Raw genomic sequence first — 25,711 nt, forward strand, 5'->3', positions numbered from 1 at the left:
CGCATGCGCAGTGCAGTGTTTCATGTTGCGGCGGCCATCTTGGAACTCCTCGCGCATGCGCTGTTCAAGAACAAGTGGCGGCAATTACAGCAGGACTCCGCAGGGGACTACAACCCCCAGCAGCCCCAGGGGCTGCAGCCATCTGATTCCAAACAGCCAATCGGGTTGCAGCATCCCTTGCAGCCAGGAATTGAAAATTTTGATCTGTCTGCACCACGTCAGTCAGAAGAGGGAACTCTGAGGAGCAGGTAGTGTCCAGGAGCAGGTAGTGCTCTGAGGAGCAGGTAGTGTCCAGATCTCCCCCTTAGGCCCCAGCTAGGCCTCGACTCACTTTAGCTTGTGGCTGCTATAGGGAAAGCCCATAGTTAGGGACTTTTTCCCAGTAGCTGCATATAGTCAGGTACAGCACCGGTGAGACGCCACGCGGGGACAGCAGCCTGTGGTCAGGGATCAGACCATCTACATGGTAAATCCGGTAAAGTGATATTATCCACGCCGGAATTCACCCCACGCGGAGGTGGACGCCATCACGGACCACAACATTGGATCAGACAGATCCTCTTTGTTCTTCTGCAATACCCAGGAGCTGGAGCCCCCCGGGCAGATACCCAACTAGTGCACCAAGATTTCAAGGGATAGCGCTATCTCCATCACTTTGGGTGAGCCTTGACATTTAGAAGAGGGACATCAGGGTATTATTTATTTTATTTATTTATTTATAAAATATTTTACCAGGAAGTAATACATTGAGAGTTACCTCTCATTTTCAAGTATGTCCTGGGCACAGAGTAAAACAAATAATACATGGTTACAAGTACAGTTACATAAATGAACAAGGTGTACATTATATACAAGACATTGCGTGCACAGTTAAAGAAAATATATATTATGGGCGTATGAAACAGTTACAGACCAGATTAAAGTGTGAGACAGCCTTAGATTTGAAAGAACTTAAGCTGGTGGTGGATATGAGAGTCTCTGGTAGGTTGCTCCAGTTTTGGGTGCACGGAAGGAGAAGAAGGAACGTCCGGATACTTTGTTGAGCCTTGGGACCATGAATAGTCTTTTGGAGTCTGGCCTCAGGTGATAGGTGCTGCATGTGGTAGGGGTGAGGAGCTTGTTCAGGTAGCTGGGTAGCTTGCACAGAAAGTATTTGAGGGTGAGACAGGAAAGGTGAACTTTGCGCCTAGACTCTAGTGATGACCAATCTAGTTCTTTCAGCATTTCTCAGTGATGTGTGTTGTAGTTGCATTGGAGAACAAAACGACAAATTGAATTGTAGAGGGTGTCAAGTTTGCTAAGGTGGGTTTGAGGAGCCGAGCCATATACTATGTCTCCATAGTCAATAATTGGCATTAGCATCTGCTGTGCAATACGCTTTCTGACCAGGAGACATAGGGAGGATTTATTCCTGTAAAGTACTCCTAGTTTGGCATAGGTCTTGGTTGTCAGGGTATCAATGTGCATCCCGAATGTTAAGTGGGAGTCAAACCATAAGCCCAGGTATTTAAAACTAGTGACAGGTGTTAGGTGGTGTTAGCGTTGGTTCTAATCTGGAGCTCAGTCACTGGAAGCTTTACAAATTTAGTCTTGGTCCCAAATACCATTGTTACAGTCTTGTCAGGGTTTAAAAACAGTTTGTTTTGGGAAATCCAGTTTTCCACTCCCAATTAAGCGATTTCTACACCAAGACAAATTTCCCTAGCCAATTCCAGTCTGGGTTTCGTCCCAAACACTCCATGTGTATTGAGGCTTCCTTACAAGCTGTGGGAAGATCATTAATGAACACTGAGAAGAGTAGGGGCCCCAGAACAGAGCCTTGCGGGACACCACAGGTGATATCCAGGGGGTTGGAGTTAGAGCCGGAGATGGACACATGTTGGGATCTTCCTGATAGGTAGGACTGAAACCAGTTTAAAGCATGTTTCCCTATTCCAGAGCTCTGGAGTTTGTTAAGCAGGATATCATGATCAACTGTGTCAAAAGCCTTTGCAAAATCTAGGAATACTGCACCAGTGAGTTGTCCCCGTTCCATTGCACACTGGATTTCATTGCAAACTTCTAGCAGGGTAGTTACAGTGGAGTGTTTGGGACGAAACCCAGACTGGAATTGGCTAGGGAAATTTGTCTTGGTGTAGAAATCGCTTAATTGGGAGTGGACACATTTTTACATAACTTTGGATAGAATTGGGAGAAGTGAGATTGGCCTGTAGTTTGAGACAGTGTTTTTGTCCCCACTTTTGAAGATTGGGACAACTCTGGCAGTTTTTCAGGTCTTAGGGATATGGCCTGCAGACAGGATAGAGTTGACTATGGACGCAATTGGTTTGGCAATGGCTGGGGCACCAAGTCGTAGGAACCTAGATTGTAGTAAGTCGGGTCCACATTGGCTGCTTAGTTTTAGTTTGAGGAGCGCTTGTGTAATCTCCTCTTCAGATACTGGGCTAAATTGAAAATTGTGGGCAGTGTTGGGAGGGGGTGGGGCTATAGGGGTACTCCCAGGATGAGATTCAGGTTTGTGGTTTGTGCTGCGTTTCGCTAATAAGTTAGTGGCACACCCCACAAAGTAATCATTGAATGCATTTGCAATGTCAGTGGGGTTTGTCAGAGTAATATCCCCCTTAGTGATATTACTTGGTTGTTGATGGTTAGGAGGCTGGAATATATTGTTGATAACCTTCCAGAAGTTAGCTGGGTTTGATGTATTTTGGTGGAGATTGTCAGAGTAATATTGTGCTTTTGCATGCCTTGTTTGCCTTGTGCACATGTTCCGCATGCATCTGTAGTGATTGAGATCCTTGGTAGTGCCAGTTACTTTGTAGCTTTTCCACAAGGCATCCCTGAACTGGTAGAGTGCTATAAGGTCAGTTGTAACCCATGGAAGGTGGGCCCCCCGTACCCTTATTTTGCGTAGTGGAGCATGGGTATCGCAGAGTTTTAAGAACTCAGATTGGAAATAGTCGAGCGCAAAAATCGGGGTCGGGAATTAAATCGAATCTGTGCCATGGGCAGTTGGTAAGGTCATCCAGAAACTGTTGTGGGTTAAAGTTTTTAAATGTTCTAGTGAGGAGAACTTTAGGGCTTGATTGGGGCGGTTTAATTTTCCTTACACAGTACACTATTACATGGTCACTGAAAATGTCAGGAAGGATGCCAGAGGATTGGATTCTGCTGGGGTTTGAGGAGAGAATCCAGTCTAGCAAGGAATGGTTATGCGACTTCAGGTTTATCCGTGTGGGTTGGGAAATGAGTTGTGATAGGTTAAGTGACTTGAGTTGTATCTGGATTTTGTGGTTTTTAGGGTCAAGCCAATTGAAGTTGAAATCCCCTAGAACTAACAGCTCACTCTTCTCATTCAGAGAGGAAATGGAGCCAAGAAATTGGGTGATGTCAGTCAGGGATTGTAGAGGGGCTTTAGGGGGGTGGTAGATGCCAGCGAGCAAGATGGGCTTAGAAAAGGGGAGGCAGATTTTGCCAACTAGAGTTTCAAAAGAGGGTGGGCTTGGTGGGCAATTTAACAGTGTAAATTGTAAGGTGTCTGCAATATAAAATAACACCTCTCCTCCTCTCTTTGACCTATCTCTCCTAAAAATGGAGTATCCCTGAATAGCAATATGTGCATCAGGGGTTTTAGGGGATAGCCATGTTTCTTTAAGAACGATGGCTTTAGGTTTATGCATAAGGCACCATGCCCTTAGTTCATCCAGTTTGGGCAGCAGGCTCCGGATGTTTATATGAGCGACAGATAGCCCTTTTTGGAATTTAAAGGTGGAATTCTCAGGGGCATGGGACAGAGCTGAAATGGGAGGACCTGGGTTAGGTTCAATATCACCTGCTAAAGAGAGTAATAGTATGAGTAGAAATTTGGTTAGTTGTTTGCAAGTTGTAGATTTGTGGTGTTTGCCATTAGAGCAGTGGTTGGTGTGCTGGTTTTTAGAGTTCTCCACCAACATTCAGTAGATAGTGCAAGGCTTTTGAGTAGTCCAGGGTGTATGGTGATGTTGGGTGTAGGCCAGGATGGAGGAGTTTGTAGTGGATAGAGGGAGTAACATCTCCATGAGGCCAGGAGAAAGAAAAAAGTTAAAATACATAGCAGGTTCATGATGCCAGAGGTAGGCAGTGCTGCAAGGAGCTGTTGTGAGCAGAGTGAGTGTGAGCAGACTAACAGCATGTGTGTGCCTGATCCTTGTCAAATGTTTAGCTGTATTGCAATGCTAGAGTCAGTTCAGGGTTTCAGTGTATTGTGCAGTCAGTTTTGGGAGAGGCTGCAGTAAATAAATTGTAAAGGGGTGGGGGGTTGAAATAGGCAGATTAGCAAGCTTGGGATCATAGTGTGATCTGAATAGCTTACCGTTTGTTGTCTAGAGTAAAAGAGTGTGCAGTAGATCCAGTCCCCAGTCACCTCTAGTCAAACTGTAGTCTAACTGTATTTATCACTTAAAACCTCACTTTAAATGCCTCACTGCCTAATGCAGTTCCTGCCCAATGCAGCAAAGGTGTTGGTATTATACAGAAAAAACAGTCACATGACCCTCCCCCTCCCCAGTCAGTCAGCTTGTTCCATTTGGTCAATTAACAGCACATAGTTAAGAGGGGAAAAAAAAAACTTTTTACATTCAAACATACTAACTTTTATAAATTCTACAAGGCCACAGTCAGGCTTTTACACAGGATTTGCACAGCATCAGGAACATACCTGTGAAGAGAATGCAATTAGATCCATGTCATATCAGCTGAGGTTATTGGTCATTTCATGAAGAAAGTGAGTATATTAACTGTAGTCTAACTGTATTTATCACTTAAAACCTCACTTTAAATGCCTCACTGCCTAATGCAGTTCCTGCCCAATGCAGCAAAGGTGTTGGTATTATACAGAAAAAACAGTCACATGACCCTCCCCCTCCCCAGTCAGTCAGCTTGTTCCATTTGGTCAATTAACAGCACATAGTTAAGAGGGGAAAAAAAAAACTTTTTACATTCAAACATACTAACTTTTATAAATTCTACAAGGCCACAGTCAGGCTTTTACACAGGATTTGCACAGCATCAGGAACATACCTGTGAAGAGAATGCAATTAGATCCATGTCATATCAGCTGAGGTTATTGGTCATTTCATGAAGAAAGTGAGTATATTAACTGTAGTCTAACTGTATTTATCACTTAAAACCTCACTTTAAATGCCTCACTGCCTAATGCAGTTCCTGCCCAATGCAGCAAAGGTGTTGGTATTATACAGAAAAAACAGTCACATGACCCTCCCCCTCCCCAGTCAGTCAGCTTGTTCCATTTGGTCAATTAACAGCACATAGTTAAGAGGGGAAAAAAAAAACTTTTTACATTCAAACATACTAACTTTTATAAATTCTACAAGGCCACAGTCAGGCTTTTACACAGGATTTGCACAGCATCAGGAACATACCTGTGAAGAGAATGCAATTAGATCCATGTCATATCAGCTGAGGTTATTGGTCATTTCATGAAGAAAGTGAGTATATTAACTGTAGTCTAACTGTATTTATCACTTAAAACCTCACTTTAAATGCCTCACTGCCTAATGCAGTTCCTGCCCAATGCAGCAAAGGTGTTGGTATTATACAGAAAAAACAGTCACATGACCCTCCCCCTCCCCAGTCAGTCAGCTTGTTCCATTTGGTCAATTAACAGCACATAGTTAAGAGGGGAAAAAAAAAACTTTTTACATTCAAACATACTAACTTTTATAAATTCTACAAGGCCACAGTCAGGCTTTTACACAGGATTTGCACAGCATCAGGAACATACCTGTGAAGAGAATGCAATTAGATCCATGTCATATCAGCTGAGGTTATTGGTCATTTCATGAAGAAAGTGAGTATATTAACTGTAGTCTAACTGTATTTATCACTTAAAACCTCACTTTAAATGCCTCACTGCCTAATGCAGTTCCTGCCCAATGCAGCAAAGGTGTTGGTATTATACAGAAAAAACAGTCACATGACCCTCCCCCTCCCCAGTCAGTCAGCTTGTTCCATTTGGTCAATTAACAGCACATAGTTAAGAGGGGAAAAAAAAAACTTTTTACATTCAAACATACTAACTTTTATAAATTCTACAAGGCCACAGTCAGGCTTTTACACAGGATTTGCACAGCATCAGGAACATACCTGTGAAGAGAATGCAATTAGATCCATGTCATATCAGCTGAGGTTATTGGTCATTTCATGAAGAAAGTGAGTATATTAACTGTAGTCTAACTGTATTTATCACTTAAAACCTCACTTTAAATGCCTCACTGCCTAATGCAGTTCCTGCCCAATGCAGCAAAGGTGTTGTATTATACAGAAAAAACAGTCACATGACCCTCCCCCTCCCCAGTCAGTCAGCTTGTTCCATTTGGTCAATTAACAGCACATAGTTAAGAGGGGAAAAAAAAAACTTTTTACATTCAAACATACTAACTTTTATAAATTCTACAAGGCCACAGTCAGGCTTTTACACAGGATTTGCACAGCATCAGGAACATACCTGTGAAGAGAATGCAATTAGATCCATGTCATATCAGCTGAGGTTATTGGTCATTTCATGAAGAAAGTGAGTATATTAACTGTAGTCTAACTGTATTTATCACTTAAAACCTCACTTTAAATGCCTCACTGCCTAATGCAGTTCCTGCCCAATGCAGCAAAGGTGTTGGTATTATACAGAAAAAACAGTCACATGACCCTCCCCCTCCCCAGTCAGTCAGCTTGTTCCATTTGGTCAATTAACAGCACATAGTTAAGAGGGGAAAAAAAAAACTTTTTACATTCAAACATACTAACTTTTATAAATTCTACAAGGCCACAGTCAGGCTTTTACACAGGATTTGCACAGCATCAGGAACATACCTGTGAAGAGAATGCAATTAGATCCATGTCATATCAGCTGAGGTTATTGGTCATTTCATGAAGAAAGTGAGTATATTAACTGTAGTCTAACTGTATTTATCACTTAAAACCTCACTTTAAATGCCTCACTGCCTAATGCAGTTCCTGCCCAATGCAGCAAAGGTGTTGGTATTATACAGAAAAAACAGTCACATGACCCTCCCCCTCCCCAGTCAGTCAGCTTGTTCCATTTGGTCAATTAACAGCACATAGTTAAGAGGGGAAAAAAAAAACTTTTTACATTCAAACATACTAACTTTTATAAATTCTACAAGGCCACAGTCAGGCTTTTACACAGGATTTGCACAGCATCAGGAACATACCTGTGAAGAGAATGCAATTAGATCCATGTCATATCAGCTGAGGTTATTGGTCATTTCATGAAGAAAGTGAGTATATTAACTGTAGTCTAACTGTATTTATCACTTAAAAGCTCACTTTAAATGCCTCACTGCCTAATTAGTATAGTGCCTGGCACCCACTGGAACTGCCTAACTGTATTAGTGCCTGGCACCCAATGTACTTCGGGGGGGGACACTGGTGTTATCAGGTTGGGGCCTATATTACTCTGTGTGGTACAGGATACCAATATTATTGTGTTCAGTAAACGTTGTTAGTATATACTTGAGTGTGTGTATTATTGTTATTGTTCCTGTAAAAGGATTATCCCACCCCATTGGGATTCCTTGCAGGTGGAGGCGGTGTCACCAGACGAATAAGGTACACCCCAGGCTCCCAGCGGCAGAGGTTCAGGCCTCCTGTGAGCCACAGTAACACACCAGACACACACAATAGCCACCATATCTTCCATAGGGGGGGGAGGTGGTGGAGTGTGCTACACCTGTATTCTGTATTCTGATCTGTGCAGCCATGATACGATTATAGCAAAATCTGTTAGGATTTTCCACAACTTGAAAGCTTAGAGATGGTTTATAAATTAGCCTAGAGCAAACACCGCATTACAACTCCTGACGAAGCCTAGAGGGCGAAACATGTTGAGTGGCAATCCTGGAGACGCTGCTCAGAGAGAAACGGTCTGACAGAAGTCCCTGCAACCAAGAACTAGGCACCGGAAGTGACGCAGACGCATCACAGCACCTGCACAGGTGGTGGTGAAATCTCTGAGACTATCTCTCTCCGTCTTATTCAAACAGAATTAGGCTTATTATCTACTCTACATAGTTGGGATGGGACTCATTTAAATTTACTTTGGATTGGCCTTTTGGACAGGGAGTTGCCGACCAAAGGAACCAGCCTATCCCCGGATCCAAATCTGCCAAAAAATGTGCCCACCTCTTGGGATGTCCCCATTCTTGTTGTAGTGGATTGGCTTACAAAGACGGCTGCACAGAACCTCCCTTCAGTAGATCAGATTGCCAAGTTGATCTTAAGAGAGGTGTTTTGTCTTCACAGGGCCTTGGATGAGATCATATCTAATAGAGGGATGAAATTAATCTCAAAATTCCGGAAGTCCTTCTGTTCCTCCTTGGGAATTAGTTTAAATGTATCTTCCGGCTATCCCCTCCTATCCAACCAGGACGTCTGTGTGTGACCCTGACTACAAATCTAGCTACCTACCTTGACCCCTTCTTGTGCCCCTGACTTTGTCTCCTCTACCTGCCCTACTGTTCCAGCCACTGGGATCCTACTCTGCAGTAACCGGTTCTTGACAGAATGGATATTTTTTTTGATTCATAGCTATTACCTAGTTATCACAAAACATAGTACAGGAAGACATTTTCTGCTAGTGTTAGTATGGGATAATTGTTTTTGTGTTTCTGTAGTATCTTTGAAATTTTTAATTATTGTTAAAATAATAATTCAGCCATTTGCAGTTTTGGTTCTTTCAAAAGGATGTTAGTGTTAAAACAATGGCTGACCTCTTTCTTAAAACGAAGTCAATAATTAATCTTCACTTAGCCTCTATTACGTGGATACTTTTGTGACTGTAGTGGAAGGAGGTTCTTCCAATTTCTAATCTGGCTGAACAGGAGACCATTTCACAGATAATAGGGTCATAAATAGAGCCCCAAAGTGATTTATATGCCTCTCCAAACACACTCTTATAAAAACATGTAGAGAGATACCTTTGCACAAAAAGGAGATACCTGGGATATATGCTAATAGGATATGCAAAATATATTTTAATGACTCTTACTAGCATACAGTATATTCTAGTATTTCAGGTGTGCTAATGGCACCTTTAGGTATGACAGGAGTAACAATAAATCCCTGCATTAACTTTAATGGACCTGTGTGGGTATGTGTTTGTAACACACTTTCCCCCATCCCCTGGAAGATATGGTGGCTGCAGTGTATATGGTGCATTACCTGTGGCTCACAGGAGGCCTGTGCCTCCGCTGCTGGGAGCTGGGCTGTGCCTGATCTGTCTGGTGACAGCGCCTCCACCTGTACGGGATCCTACTATGTTGGATAACCCCATTACAAGACCCCATGCAATGATACACACACTGATGATAATAATAATAACAGTTTACTGCATGCATAAGAAGAATAACAATATACCGTCCCCACCAACTAGGCCACGCACAGCCGTAAGCTCACAGTATCCTCCAACTCAATGTCCCCACCTGATGGATTATTCCCCTAAAGTACTGAAGGGCATTAGGGCACCCAACCACCCATGTGTCCACAAGTAGCAACCCACCCAAATGTGTGAGACACACTGGTGCAACAGGGGCAGTGTCCCTAACTACTGAGCCTGTCCCTGCAGCGACCACAAGCTGAGGGGAGTCGGGGCCTAGCTGGGGCCTAAGGGGTTTTCTGGCTTAGTGCAGGGGTCACAGACGCTTTGCACCTACACACCCTACCCCTTCCTTATCCCAGCTCCGACTGGTGTTCTTCTAGCGCTCGCAATGTATTTATTCCCCTCACCAGGGGAATAATTTTGCCCTATTGGCTGCTGTGTGCCATGTGTAGTGCAGCTCCACTGGCCGTTGGGGGTTGTAGTCCCCGCGGAACCTATGTCCCTAATGGCCGCCTCCCGCCTCAAACTGCGAATGCGTGGCATTTTGCGCATGTACGATCACAACCAAGATGGCGATGCCCTGCAAGGGTCACCTGCTGCAACCTCCCCACGCTCTCCCCCAGCCTCCCCTGCCAGGCGTAGCTGCTGTAGGGGGCAGACGGGGGACCAGGGTGGACCCAGGCTATATGTTGTAACAGGGAACACCTCTTTTGCATATTATTAGCACTAATGTCCGTTTTAGAAATGTCAGGGCTCATAACAGATAAAAACAGCACCTAAGACTACGCTAGTGAGCTTTGAAGATACCCGTTAGCACTGAATGAGGCATTAACTTAACACCTCGTTAAGTCAATACAAGAACTCTGTGTATCTGAACCTATATAGGATATTTATTTAAACCAGTTGGATATTACATCTCCCAAACTAATTTAGTTATGTGTACAGCAACATATATGGAAGTACACATATACACAATTCATCATGTAGTAGAACATATAGATCGCCAACAATGTTTTGGTCCTTCTATTTGTGTCCCCTTGCATATAAACTGATCCTGATATAAATATATGCACTATAGAAACATCCTATTATTGGTATACAAGAGTAACGCACTGCTGTTCACATAAGGAAGCATTTGATAACATAGCTATAATAATGGATTAATAGGCTGGTATTCTTGTAGTGACTATCTCTGTGTCTCTACTTTTATCTTTCATTTATTTATTTTAATGTATTGACATGCACACTGCATTTACGTAACTGTCTCACAGATTAGCGCTATTGAATATTAACCAGCAACGAAAAGGGTTAACATTGAGCCCATTGTCATAGCAACTAACATAACCTATAAATATTCTGGCGCTGACTGTGGCTATGCTCTGTATGTGTTTTATGCAGTTTTTAATAGTTTTTGTCTGTTCCCATATTGGTTTATCGCCTTTTGGTGATTTAGTGCTCTGGGCTGTATTGCTCACCCCAGAGTTTTTGAAATAAATGTACCAATTCTTTCAATGTTTTCTTATAGATCTGTCTAGGTATATACTACTAGATCTATATATTTCATCACTTAGAAGATTATCCCTATTAGATCTCATTGAAGAAGTAAATATATATTATACCAGGGTCAGCAATTCACTATACTGCCATTTTTTATCTTGTTATATATGTTTATGATTAGTTTAGTGCTTACCAAGATTGGCCATGGATTTACTACTACCAATCTTATAATAATTTTTATTATTACCATTAAAAGGTTTTATTATATATAACTCATAATACTACACTGTGAGTGCATTTCAAAAGGATTTCTCTTTTCTATTACCTATGCTAATTATCCCTATTGCACCACAGTGAATACATTTCACTCAGCCTGATGCAGGAGTTTATCCTTTCCTAACCCCTCCCCACCCCTTTCCTTTCCTTCTCTTCCCATCCCCTTTCCATTCCTTCCCATAGTATTATGTATCTGGACTTAAGTATATTTAGAGAAGTATGTATAACACATTCATTTTAATTAGTTCCTGCTGTATAAATATTCATAATACTAATGATAATAATAATAGAAGTAGTAAAAAAATAATAGGAATAGTATGGTATATGACAAAATACAGTATAATTCAAGTATATTTTTATTTCCCGAATAATAGTGTAAGAAAGGTTAATGAAAGTGCAGTAGATTTGTCATCAGCTACCTGAAGAAAAGTTAATTATTCCAGTCCTGTTCTTGATTCTTGTGCCTGCCAGAGTTGCTAATACTGTGTGTGCCAGAGATAATTATCATCTGTATTACACATAAAATGAGCAGTGCCCCACACTGATTTGGAAAGTAGCTACTTAAGGTGACTAGCCGAGTGCTGACTGAACTACAGTTTTATTTCAAGTGCAATTTGTATTAAGTGTGGAGTTAGAACAAAAAGGAAAGTGCTGTGCTGTGTATACTAACATTGGTTGGTGTGCTTGGGCAGTGTATAGTGGGTACAATTATTTTGATTGGGTGGGAGTTGGAAGTCTGTAACAAACCTTTTTGTCTCCTTCCTGATTTGAGACTGAAGTGGATGTAGTTTGGTAAATAAATTTCTTACCTAACACGATAGGTGTCTTTAAAACAGAGGCTTGTAACGAATGCTGAACTTGGGTGTGCTGAGCTGTGTGACTGAATTACTGTTTGATTTCAAGTGCAGTTTGTATTAAGTGTGGAGTTATAACCAGTAGTGGAAAGAAGAAAGGTGGGAAACAAGGTATATAGAAATACAGTCAATTGTTACCACTTGATATTCCGTGTGATGGCAAAGGGGCTAAGGGACCACTAAAATAAAGGTTAAGCCCGGTTGCTAGCCCCTGCCATCCTTCCCTGGGGCTTATCTGGCCACCAGATCCCTGGGCTACCATGTTATTACATGCCTGATAGCCCCTTGCATCTTATGTAAAACTGTATGCTTTATTCCTGTAGGTGAAACTGTATTAAAAAGTATAAATATGTGTTTTAAAGCACAACCAAGGTCTCTGGACATGCAGGGCCAACAAACACTTTGTTCAGCCAACATGCTGGAGAAATTACTATTACTGGGACTGGAGGGGGAGGGCCATTGTTCAGCTCTGTCTCAGTCATCCATATCCACAGGAGGTATCCAGCTGAAACTGGACCCTGAGGTTTTAGTGCTAGCCCCAACTGACTCAGATCTCAGTGGTTAGTTAATTTGAATTTCCCACAGCCCTGATTGGTCCACATAGCATCCGTTCTCTGATTGGCTCACATGTGGCATACATGCTTTGATTGGTTGGCAGCCCTCCTCCATAGTTTGAGATGGAGACAGAATTCTATGTAAACAGCTTCCAATTACACCTCCAGAGCTGATTCTGAGCCTTAAGTGAATCTGAAGTGGTGTGCTCTGAGGCTTTCCAGAGACACCCAAAAACTAGGCTGAGAGCTTATTTGAGCAATGATTTTGAAAGTGCTCTGCCTGCCATGAATTGCCCCACAGAGGTTTGGATGGTCTCTATCCCAACAGGAGTGGAAGCAAGTCCTGGGAAAGCCTGTAATGTGTCGCTCAGCGTCTAGCCAGGTAGGATCCCCCCCTCCCCCCGTATGCCCCATTTTTCATGAGTATAGCTCTAATTGTGTGTTTTCTGCTGTGCTGACTCTGGCTGGAATTTAAAAAATTATTTATTGAACTGCTTTGTCCTGTCTGGTGACTTGATCCCTGGTTTAAATTCTGGTCTACCTTGACACAGGATTGGGAATGCCACTCAATGCACATCTTCCTACGTGTATGTGCACCTAGAACAGGTGTTCCAGGGGCATACCGCCGTGGGAAGTGTATGCAAGTGGTCTCTTTGGAGTCTCAGTTTGCTGATCTGAAGAGGCACTTGCAACATTGCGGACATTGACAAGGAGTTTATTACTCACAGAGCAGGCCCTGGCTGGGACTAGTGGTGCAGATGGTGGAGCTGTGAGTGAGAACCAGGAACAGGTAGGTAGCTGGGTAACAGTTCTGAGCTGACCCATCCCAATAGATTTGCCAGATTGGGTGAAGATATTGGGGGGTCTCAGTGCATAAATAGCAAGGCTGTGGGAGACTGATTCCCCTAGCAGCCAGGGGTATATTCCCTCCAGCACAGAGGGGACCCAGGATACTCAGAGATGAAGAAAGGTTGTGGTGGTGTGGGACTCTATTATAAGGAGGGTAGAGAGGGCACACTATTGCTATGACCGCATGTTATCTCCCGGGGACTCGGGTTTGACATATCGTCAATCGGTGGACAGATTGTTGGGAGGGGGTGGGACTGATCTGGCGGTCATGGTACATGTTGGCACCAACGACAATGTTAGAGAAATATGGAGTGCCTTGTACTACCCCAGGGAGACAATTGGAGCATCGGGAGGTTAATGCATGGCTAAAAAAGTGGTGTAGGAACGAGGGTTTGGGGTTTTAATTTTAATGTTGTGGGGAAGAGTGTGGGGCCTCTGTAAAGGTCGTGCACCCCTAGTTTACGCACACCTGCTATAAGCCACCAAATATCTGTGAGATTGAGGAAGGCAAAATACTTTTGCAAATGGAGAAGCCATCAAAACTAGGTCATGTTTGCATAATGTACAGGAAAAAACGGCGGTGCATCTGCTGCTGCTGTAGATGAATTGGAACCGCAAACTGCAAACTGCAAAGAACTAGGTGCAAAAATTTATTTGGGGCATAATAAAAACAGCCAAAAGGACACTCTAACGCGTTTCACGTGGTATCCCACGCTTTATCAAAGAGAAAATATCACAAAACGATTGCATACTTAAATACCCACAATTCCCTGTCCTAACCTATGACACTACGTTGCTAAGGCCAATCAGAAGCTTGGGAGGCGACACACCCCTCTAGCTGGTGTGAGGCACGTAAGCCTGAAACACAGCCAGCTGAGCTTCACTGTGTAATTATCAGGGAGGTAATGGAACCTCCCATCTATGACGCAATATAAAAGTGTGGTTAATACCACATAATAGGTTTTTAACTGTATATATCTTTTTGTGTATTGTGAGGGTAATTTACAGCTATTGGTGTGTGTTTTTTATAAATTGTTCCACTATAGTGTTGATAGTGGTTTTAATCTCTTACGTGTTATTATGTGGGTCATTGTCTCTTTAAGTATTGCAATGTAAATCATTGCAAGAAAAACCAATGAAATATGTATTAAAGCGGTGACCCAGTATGTTCTATGTTTTCACTGATATGCCCACCATTCCCTTTCCTCTGAGTAAAAGATTTTTAGTAGCTGTTTGTTTACATTCAGGACTGCCCGTCCGAACAGGCATGTGATTGGCCGATTCGCGTCATAGATGGGAGGTTCCATTACCTCCCTGATAATTACACAGTGAAGTTCAGCTGGCTGTGTTTCAGGCTTACGTGCCTTACGCCAGCCAGAGGGGTGTGACGCCTCCCAAGCTTCTGATTGGCCTTTGCAACGTAGTGTCATAGGTTAGGACAGGGAATTGTGGGTATTTAAGTATGCGATCGTTTTGTGATATTTTCTCTTTGATAAAGCGTGGGATACCACGTAAACGCGTTAGTGTCCTTTTGGCTGTTTTTATTATGCCCCAAATAATTTTTTGCACCTAGTTCTTTGCAGTTTGCAGTTTGTGGTTCCAATTCATCTACAGCAGCAGCAGATGCACCGCCGTTTTTTCCTGTACCTTCTCCAATTGCTTTTCGGTAGGAGCACGCCTGACAAGACCAGGATATCCCCAAGGTCAGCAGTGAGTAATTTATTTACTTCATTTATGTGATCAGTCCCACACATTGAAAACCCAGACTACCACATAAGATTTACCTATACAGGCTAGTGGTAAGTTCATGGGAGTGTGTTCATTATTGGACTATTTGGAATCCTGGGTCTTATGAACTGTCTCATGCATTGAAGATGTTTACATATAATGAATAAGGCAATTGTCTGCTCCTGGTTAGCATCACAAGTGGGAATTACCCCTCCCCTTTACTTTTGTATGTTTGCATAATGGGTGATTTTAGTTATCCTACATAGACTGGAGCAATTCGATTAGCATTACAACTAACGGTAACAGTTTTTTAAGGGTACTAAAAGACAATTACATGACCTAAATTATTGCGGAACCAACCAGGGAAGGGTCATTACTGGATTTGATAATATCAAACAAAGTAGAAGTAATAACAAGTAATAACAAATATTCACGTCTGGGAACATTGGGAAAACAGTGATCATAACATGGTCTCATTTGAAATAAATTATCATAAACTGTATTATATGGGTTCAACAACGACTTTAAATATTAGAAAGGCAGGTTTTAATAAACTGAGAAAAAGCTACAAAGAATAAATTGGGATGGAATTTTTGTAGAAAAAAATGTGAAAGATAAATGGCCAGTTTAATACATTGTTAGAAGAGCACACTTGTCAGTGTATACTCCTGAGTAATAAATATAAAAGAAACAAGTCTAAACCAATGTGGCTAAATAAACAGGTAGGGGAAGAAAGTCAGAAGGGACGGAAGCATCATATCAGAATTATAAGGAATGTACGAAAAGTTGCAAAAGGGCAATACAATTAGCATAAATTGAAAATTAAAAAAGGATTGCAATAGAAAGTAAGATAAACCCTAAACAAAACGGTTAGAATTAATATGTAGGACCCTTTCAATGTGAGATGGGCAGGAATCTTATTGGAGATAAGGAAAAAGAAGAAGTATTAAACAAATTATTTGCCTCTGTATTTACCATCAATTGCAAACATAGTGCCACAGGTGGAAGCCCCAACCTCTATATGAATGAACAATTGGCTGACTGAGTAAGTGCAATGGGCGACTTGATAAAATTAAAGTAAATAAAGCAGCTGGCCATGATGTCATAAATGGAACCTTTTCTGGTTGGGATAAGGTCGTGAGTGGAGTACCTTAAGGATCGGTGCTAGGATCCCTGTTTTTTAACATGTTTATTAATGGCATTGAGGTTGGCATAGAGAGCAAAGTCTCCATCTTTGCTGACGACACTAAATTGTGTAAGGTAGTAGAATCAGAGCAGGATGCAATTTCCCTCCAGAAGGACTTGGATAGACTGGAAACTTAGGCAGGTAAATGGCAGATGAGGTTTAATACAGATATATGTAAGGTTATGCATCACGGAAACAAGAATAAATAGGCGACTTACAAATTAAATAGGGCAGAATTAGGTCAATCCTTGATGGAGATGGACATAGGAGTGATTGTAGACAACAGGTTTAGTAATAGTGTCCAATGTCATGCAGTAGTTGCAAAGGAAAATAAGATCTTATCTTGCATTAAATGGGGAATGGCAGGAAGGGAAATAAGCATAATTATGCCCCTCTACAAAGCATTAGTAAGACCACCTTGAATATGGAGTACAATTTTGAGCACCACTCCTTAAAAAAAAGGCATTATGAAACTAGAAAAAGTGCAGAGAAGAACCACAGATTAATAAAGGGGATGCAAAGTCTGATTTATGAGGAGAGGCTAGGCAAATTAGATTTGTTTACATTAGAAAGGAGGCGTCTAAGAGGGGATATGATAACTACATACAAATATATTCAGGGCCAATACAAAGAGCTTTCAAAAGAACTATTCATTCCAAGGGCAGTACAGAGGACACAGGGTTATACCTTAAGGTTGGAGGAAAGGAGATTTCACCAGAAACAAAGGAAATGGTTCTTTACAGTAAGGGCAGTTAAAATTTGAAATTCATTACCCATGGCAACTGTGATGACAGATACAATAGAAATCTTCAAAATAAGGTTGGACATCTTTTTAGAAAAGAAAGTTATACAGGGAGATATCAAATAAGTGAAGCGCTGCTTCTCCCCCTCTGCCCCCCTGATGGAGATTTCCCTGCTACAAAGTGTGTGGTGGTGCATAGTACCAGTTGGCTTGCAGGAGAGCTGAGGTTCCACCGATGGTGTTGGGGAAACAGGACAGGCTTTTGGAGGTAGTTGCATTGTTTTGCCTCTGTGTAGTCAGCGCCTCCATCTTCAGCAGGCACCAGGAGTGCTGGAGGCAGTCCCTGCAGAAGCACTATAACATACTCTCTCTGATAGACTGCAGACTCAGAGACCAGAGTATATTTCAACAGTGACATCCTTTATTCAGCAATCAGCATACCATAGATATACACTGATTACATACTGCTTTTAGTTCCCAGACCTCTGGATGGTCCCTTGGTCAGCTTTGAGGCTTGAGGCCTTTTCACCTGCCTCTGCTATGCTGCAGCCCCCTAGCTGGGGACTGATAATATAGTCCCACCCCAGAGGGTGAGACCACACTACTCCTACTGAATCAATTTAGAGTTGCAGCTTCCCTAGTACAGAGGGGGGCGGTTTAAGGTCTGAGCCCCTGATTGGGCAGAACACAGACCCTGTCCCACCTCCACCCCTGTCACTCAGGGACGCTGCTGGGGGTGGAGAAAACCCAAGATTGGGCCTGACACTGCCTGCACTTACCAGGACTTACATTTCAGGGAGGGCAGACTGGTAGCCAGACCAGGCACGGCTACATAAGTAAACATGGGAAGGATGTTTATCCAGGGAGAAATCTGATTGCCATTACTGGAGTCAGGAAGGAATTTTGTTTCCTCCTTATGAGACATCATTCGATAATGTTTCACTGGGGTTTTTTGTTTGCCTTCCTTCTGGACCAAAATACTGTAAATAAAAATATAGGATAAGTATCTGTCATCTAAATTTATCATAGGTAGGGCTTGATGGAACGTATGTCTCTATTCAACCTCATTATGTAACTATGTAACTATTCCATGTATTCAAACTATTATTCTATTTCCAAGAATGTTATTTTGTATGAATACACAAATACTGTTCTGTTTTGTTCCTTTGTGTGGAGGTAATAATTACTGAGCTACAGTAGGTGTTACCCTACAGAAACCTTTTGTATTTATAATTGTATATATACAGCACCAACAATGTATGCTGTGCCTTACAACATTACAATACCAAGTAAATAAATTACATACAGGGGGAATAAGTTCAACAGGTAAATGACAACATAAGGGGAAAGGAGACCTTGCCCCAAAGAGCTTGCAATCTAAAATGTAAATTGACACATTTACTGATTAATTAGCACATGTCCAACATGTACAATAAGAATGTAGGCATTGTGTCTAAAAACATTAAATTAGTTTGTTTACAAATCATATACAACCTTGCGAATGAAAATACAATAGTCTCCCGAATGCTTAACATGGAAACATCTAATACCAATGGAGCATGGTAATGGAGCAAGCTGTCAGTGCTGTAAATACAAACTGAAGGCTAGTTAAACTGAATAAGCATACAAATTGGTATTGTTAATTGTGAGAAAAACCTAAGAAAACAAATATAAAACCACAACAGATTCGTATAGCATCATATTTATAAAAAAAAATGAGGTTTCTATCTATTACCTCTGTTTGGAAAGGTCTGAAGGTGCGTTAGATTTTCGGGTCCATCTTTCTTTTTATGTCCATTCAATGCTTTCTTTAAGATTTTTATTTTATTTATTTCACATCTCCTTTTTCTTTCAAATATTTTTATTAGGCTTTGATACATCAATAAAATCTTAACAAATCATATTGCCTAACATTTTAACATCATTTTTTGGGGGGAACAGAGTGACAAACTGAGTTGTTGAAACGGGGGAGTGCCTTCAGAGAGGGAAGGCAGGGGGGGGGTCAGAGGGAGGGAAAGTAGTGGGGTCTGAGGGGGGGTAAGTAGGAGGGGGGGGATTGAGGGGGGGATAAGGGGTAGGTGTCCCACCTGGCTGTTGGGGTTTCAGTCCGAGGAGTAAACGTCTCCTTTTTAAGCCTCATTTCCCAAGATCACTCCTTACCTTTATATGCTAAAACTTCCTATGTGCCTGGGAGCACATGATATCCTTCTGAGTCATTGCAATCAAATGTATTTACTGTAATTAAAATCCAATTGCTTTTTACTTAGAACTATTAAATCGTATTCATTTGGAAATCTGGCTTGCGATATTTATAGGCGATAATGAATGGCTGTAATTTCAAGGAAAGTGAAGCCCTGAACCAGATCTATATATAAGTCTCAAATAATGTTTGTGTGTGTATGTCTGCTGGACAGCTCATTGGCCTGCGGGCCAGGCAGGGAGGAGCCAGGCAGGGAGGAGAGACACACACGCACACTCTCCTCACACCGTGACCACGTGCGCCTCTGACCAACACACACACACGTACGTGTGGTGGGGGTTGAGGTTTGACCTTGCTTGGCCTCACTCTCCCCCGTCAGCCGGACCGCAGCTCACCTTCCACACCCTCCCCTCTCCCGGTGCCCCTCACTCTCTCCCCCCTCCCCCCCACCTCACCCAAACCCGGACGCTCCGCAACATCCCCAGCCACACCATCACCCTCACGTGCGCCGCCCTGCACCGGCTCCCGGACGAAGGGGAAGCGCGGCGTGGCCCTCCTGCTCAGCAGCAAACTCCAGGCTCCTCCCCCCTCTCTCCCAACGAGGAACGGAGGGGAAGCGCAGCGCAGCCCTCCTGCACTCACCCTCACCAGCTCCCGGATGGAGGGGAAGCGCGGCGCGGGTCTCCTGCACTCACCCTCACGTGCACCGGCTCCCGGACGGAGGGGAAGCGCGGCGCGGGTCTCCTGCCACTCTTGCCCCCCGCCAACTTCCCGAACCCACCTCCTGCCCCAGCCAGATGCCACGGGGATATCAGTGCCAGGAGGGGAACCGTCTGCCGCCAGGAACCACCACCCGGTCAAGGTAAGTCACCCACCATCTCCCACCCACGCACTGTCACCCACTTACCCACTGTCTCCCACCCACCCACTGTCACCCAGTCAAAGTCAACCAGTCACCCACACACCCACCCAGTCACCCACACACCCACCCAGTCACCCAGTCACCCGCCCACTCAGTCACCCACCCACTCAGTCAGTCACCTATCCACTCAGTCACCCAGCCACTCAGTCACCCACCCACTCCACTCAGTCACCCACCCACTCAGTCACCCATCTACTCAGTCACCTGCCCACTCACTCAGTCACCCATCTACTCAATCACCTGCCCACTCACTCAGTCACCTGCCCACTCAGTCACCCGCCCACTCAGTCACCCACCCACTCCACTCAGTCACCCACCCACTCAGTCACCCACCCACTCAGTCACCCGCCCACTCACTCAGTCACTCACCCGCCCACTCACTCAGTCACTCACCCGCCCACTCACTCAGTCACTCACCCGCCCACTCACTCAGTCACTCACCTACCCACTCAGTCACTCACACACCCACCCACCCACTCACTCACCCACCCACCCAGTCACCCACTCACTCAGTCACTCAGTCACCCACTCACTCAGTCACCCACTCACTCAGTCACCCACTCACTCAGTCACCCACTCACTCAGTCACCCACTCACTCAGTCACCCACTCACTCAGTCACCCACTCACTCACTCAGTCACCCACCCACTCACTCAGTCACCCACCCACTCACCCACCCACTCAGTCACCCATCCACTCACTCAGTCAACCATCCACTCAGTCACCCACCCACTCAGTCACCCACCCACTCAGTCACCCACTCACTCACCCACCCATTCAGTCACCCATTCAGTCAGTCACCCAAAACCACCCACCCAGTCAGTCACCGACCCCATCCACCCACTCACCGACCCCACCCACCCACTCACCGACCGACCAAAACCCACCCAACCCAGTCACTGACCCACCCAGTCACCGAACCCAGTCACCGACCCAGAAAAAGTCACCCAGTCACCAACCCAAAGTCACCCACACACCGACCCAAAGTCAACCGACCCAAAGTCACCCACCCACCAACCCAAAGTCAAACCGACCCAAAGTTACCCACCCACCGACCCAAAGTCATCCACCCACTCACCGACCCAAAGTCACCCACCGACCCAAAGTCAACCGACCGACCCAAAGTCACCCATCCACCCAGTCACTGACCCAAAGTCACCCACCCACTCAGTCACTGACCCACCCACCCACTCAGTCAAGTGTTACCCACCCACTCAGTCACCCATCCACCCACACAGTCACCCACTCAGTCACCCACCTAGCTGTCAAGGGAGGGGAAGCGCGGCGTGGGTCTCCTGCCACTCTTGCCCCCCGCCAACTTCCCGAACCCACCTCCTGCCCCAGCCAGATGCCACGGGGATATCAGTGCCAGGAGGGGAACCGTCTGCCGCCAGGAACCACCACCCGGTCAAGGTAAGTCACCCACCGTCTCCCACCCACGCACTGTCACCCACTTACCCACCGTCTCCCACCCACCCACTGTCACCCAGTCAAAGTCAACCAGTCACCCACACAGTCACCCACACACCCACCCAGTCACCCACACACCCACCCAGTCACCCAGTCACCCACACATCCACCCAGTCACCCGCACATCCACCCAGTCACCCACACCCACCCAGTCACTCACTCACCCATCCACTTTCACCCAGTCACCCACTCACTCAGTCACCCACTCAGTCACCCACCCACTCAGTCACCCACCCACTCACTCAGTCACCCACTCATGCAGTCACTCAGTCACCCACTCACTCAGTCACCCACTCACTCAGTCACCCACTCACTCAGTCACCCACTCACCCACCCACTCAGTCACCCACCCGCTCACTCAGTCACCTGCCCACTCAGTCACCTGCCCACTCAGTCACCTGCCCACTCAGTCACCTGCCCACTCAGTCACCCGCCCACTCAGTCACCCGCCCACTCAGTCACCCACCCACTCAGTCACCTGCCCACTCAGTCCCCTACCCACTCAGTCACTCACCCACCCACTCACTCAGTCACTCACCCACTCACTCACCCACTCACCCACCTACCCACCCACCCACTTGCTCACCCACCCACTCACTCAGTCACCACACCCACCCAGTCAGTCACCCACCCAGTCAGTCACGCACCCAGTCAGTCAACCACTCAGTCACCCATTCAGTCAGTCACCCAAAACCACCCACCCATTCAGTCAGTCATTGACCCCATCCACCCACTCACTGACCCCACCCACCCACTCACCGACCGACCAAAACCCACTCACTCACCCACCCAACCCAGTCACTGACCCACCCAGTCACCGAACCCAGTCACCGACCCAGAAAAAGTCACCCAGTCACTGACCCAGTCACCGACCCAAAAAAAGTCACCCAGTCACCAACCCAAAGTCACCCACCCACCGACCCAAAGTCACCCACCCACTCAGTCACCGACCCACCCACCCAGTCAAGTGTCACCCACCCACCCACTCAGTCACCCATCCACCCACACAGTCACCCACACACTCAGTCAACTCAGTCACCCACCTAGCTGTCAAGGGGGGGAAGCCCAACCCGGTCGCCCGCCCCCCCAAAATTACATCCCGGGCAACACCGGGTATATCAGCTAGTAGTACCTAAAAATACATTCGATTGTTGCCTAGAAAAGGTAAGATAATGGAGTTTGTGTTTGCGAGGGGACTAATGTACCCAAAAGTATTCCCTATCTAAAAGAACAATAGCACCATATGTTTGTTTGTTTTCTTTAACAAATTCAAACCAATGGGTCTTCTAGACTTAATAGTTCTGGATAGTATTTGCAAAAGATATATCAAATTGCTCAATGAATGATAATCAGTAACAGAGATTTGCAAAAAGTAATATTCCTTCTGAACTGATAAAGTATGGCAATAAATCAATCATTAGCCATTACAAAGACTAGAACAAATGTTAATATAGATTATACTGCCGCTAAGCTAATAAAATGTGTAGACAATATATAAAAAATATAATTTAAAAAAAAAGAACATAAAAAGTCCAAAAAACATTAAAAAAATTGTCCGGTAGCACTGTGACCACAATGGGTTAATCTTAATAAATCTTCAGGATACTGGCAGCCTTCTTCATGGGTGCAACTACCTCCCTTCACGAGACCAGAATAGAAAAAAAAAAGAAAAGAAAAAGCACCCGATCCTTGTGTATTACCAGTGAGTAAAATGTAATGGTCTTGAACAATAACAATTTAAAACTCACAAACATCTGAGATTTTAAAGCGTTGTATGAGATAACTCATGCCCCAACATGTGATCCAAGACACTGCTCGATCATGTGATAGCCTCCTTGAGACTCCTCTCAGTGGGTGTTACTCTTTAGGGAGTCCTCCGGCAACCAGCAGTTGTTCAACAGCGTTCCAAGTGGAAAAGTTTTTGATACTCTAGGACAGAGTATAACCTGCTTCTCATGTGTTGAGATTAAAAATCTTTACCCACCACTTCTTACAGCAGCACGTGACCCTACGCGTTTACTCAGGCCAGGCAGATTTCCCCTGATTAAATATTATATATATATATTATATTGCAGAAATGACATTTCTCCAATAAATGAGTTTCTAAAGCAGGTCTTAAAACCCCCACAATGCAAGTAATTTACTTGAAACCCAGAATTCTTATTTCACTTGGGTATTACTCCAAAATGAAAAACTGCTGGACATTTTCACAATGAAGGATATCATGTGGGTAACAAAAAGAAAAAGAAAATATGTATTAAAAAATAAATATATAAAAACGTTGTGATAAATATTTCAATATTTAAAGTTTGGTTACAGTAGAAAAATGCTCTAATCCGCGTTTTAATTATGTACACTAGAATACAGTAATGCTATTGTAACTGAAGTCTGGCACAGGTTGCATGCAGATGCCTCCTTTAGCTGCTTTGTTACAGATGTATTTAGCTTCTCTGCATGTCTGAAAATTATGAATTCTTGAAAAATAGACAAATAGGATTCAGCCTTGTGTATTCTATATTTGGTATTGTTTCAAATAACAATAATTATTTTTACTTGCAGGCAATTTGAAAAACGTGGCAAAAGCAGATTACCCCAATAGAGCAACAAATTCAACAAATGATACATTCTCTGAACCTGATGGCACTGTGCAAGAGAAACTGATTGACGTTATACAAAATAATGTTACCAAAGTGTAACGTGCAAAAGTTTTTTTTGTTGTTTTATTTTTTTTAAATCTTTTTAACTTTTATAAGCTTCTGCACAAGATTAAAGCATAAGTATAATTAAAAGATGCAAGTGTTGGTTGAGGGGAGTGTGCATTTGAACCAGTTTTTGAAATAAGTCTACAGAATGTTAAACCACCATAGCTTTCAGAATCCTGCATCCCTCTTCTTCATACGTTGATCTTTGTTTCAGTCTTAAGAACCATGGAACCACTTAAAAATGTATTGTGACTCAGCGGAACACCATTTTTCTTATCTTATGTACATAAAAATAGTATAATTTGTCAGGTCTTCTGTATTTTTGTAACATAGTAACATCTAAACCAACCATAGTACATCATTTCTAATGTCACTTCCACCACTGGAAACAACCTGTGTAGATGGGAAAGGTCACAAAGAATCAACTCTACTCCAGAATAAATATGGCTTCTAAAATCATTTTAAAAATGTGTGATTAGGCATCATATCTATGAAATCATGAAGTCCACTCTAGAATAGGAATCATTACGCAAAGCAAGATGTTTGTGGGTCTGCATAGTACGATGGTGTTAACATGTTTTGTTCATTTCATCCCATCTGTAAGGGTTTCCATATTTTGTCCATGCTGAGAGTATATCATCTTAAGCTTTAAATGTTCGGAAACAAAAACCAACTAGCATGTGTGAATAACTTTCCTGTTAAATGTCCTACTGTTACCTAAAAAATGTGTTTTCTTAACGAAAATATGGATACTGCAACGCTGCATTTGAAAAAGTAAAATGTAAATTAAGTACAGTAGGGTAATTAATAAAGACAAAGGCTTTAGTGATCTTGTTTGTATTTTTTTTATCACCGTTTAATATTAATAAATACTGTACAAGTAAATGTGCTTTGAGAAAATGGCACAATTAATTTTGCACATGCCTTTTTTTGATCATATACTTCGGAGTATGGGAGTTTATTGGTGAACAATGTTAGGACTTTGAATGGGTGATCTTTGCTCAACAATACCTCAAAGATTGAAAATACTACTCCGTTACACTTTATTCAAGGGAGAGAACAAACACAACATATTTTCAAAGCACTGTGTTTGCCCATCCGTACGATCTGACATGGAAAGCCATATTGAAGTCATTGAGGCTTTCCGTGTCATATGGCATGAATAGGCAAACTCGGAGCTTTGAGAATATACCCCAATGTTTTAGTTGCAGAACTCGCTCATAACAGGAAATGTTACGTTTGTGCTGCCCTAGTGAGGAAATCTAATACTATTATCATCGTTTATTTGTAAAGTGCCAACATACTGTATTCTGCAGTGTGGTACAATGTGGGTACAG

General features: G+C 43.5%; 1 protein-coding gene across 2 annotated transcripts in view; it reads left to right on the top strand.

The window, feature by feature from the left end:
* SHISAL2B (shisa like 2B) overlaps positions 1-25,711 on the top strand; it is a 117,294-nt gene that overhangs the window by 78,752 nt on the left and 12,831 nt on the right. The window contains exon 3 of one of the 2 annotated variants that reach the window (XM_075589938.1): positions 24,232-25,133. The exons of the other annotated variant lie outside the window; for it this stretch is intronic. Within the exon in view, the coding sequence (XP_075446053.1) occupies positions 24,232-24,368 (137 nt within the window). The 3' untranslated portion in view covers positions 24,369-25,133. Of the gene's footprint in view, positions 1-24,231; positions 25,134-25,711 lie in introns of those variants that run through there. 2 annotated transcript variants of the gene reach the window in all.

This window comes from Ascaphus truei, chromosome 1, assembly GCF_040206685.1.
Source record: "Ascaphus truei isolate aAscTru1 chromosome 1, aAscTru1.hap1, whole genome shotgun sequence".
NCBI lineage: Eukaryota > Metazoa > Chordata > Amphibia > Anura > Ascaphidae > Ascaphus > Ascaphus truei.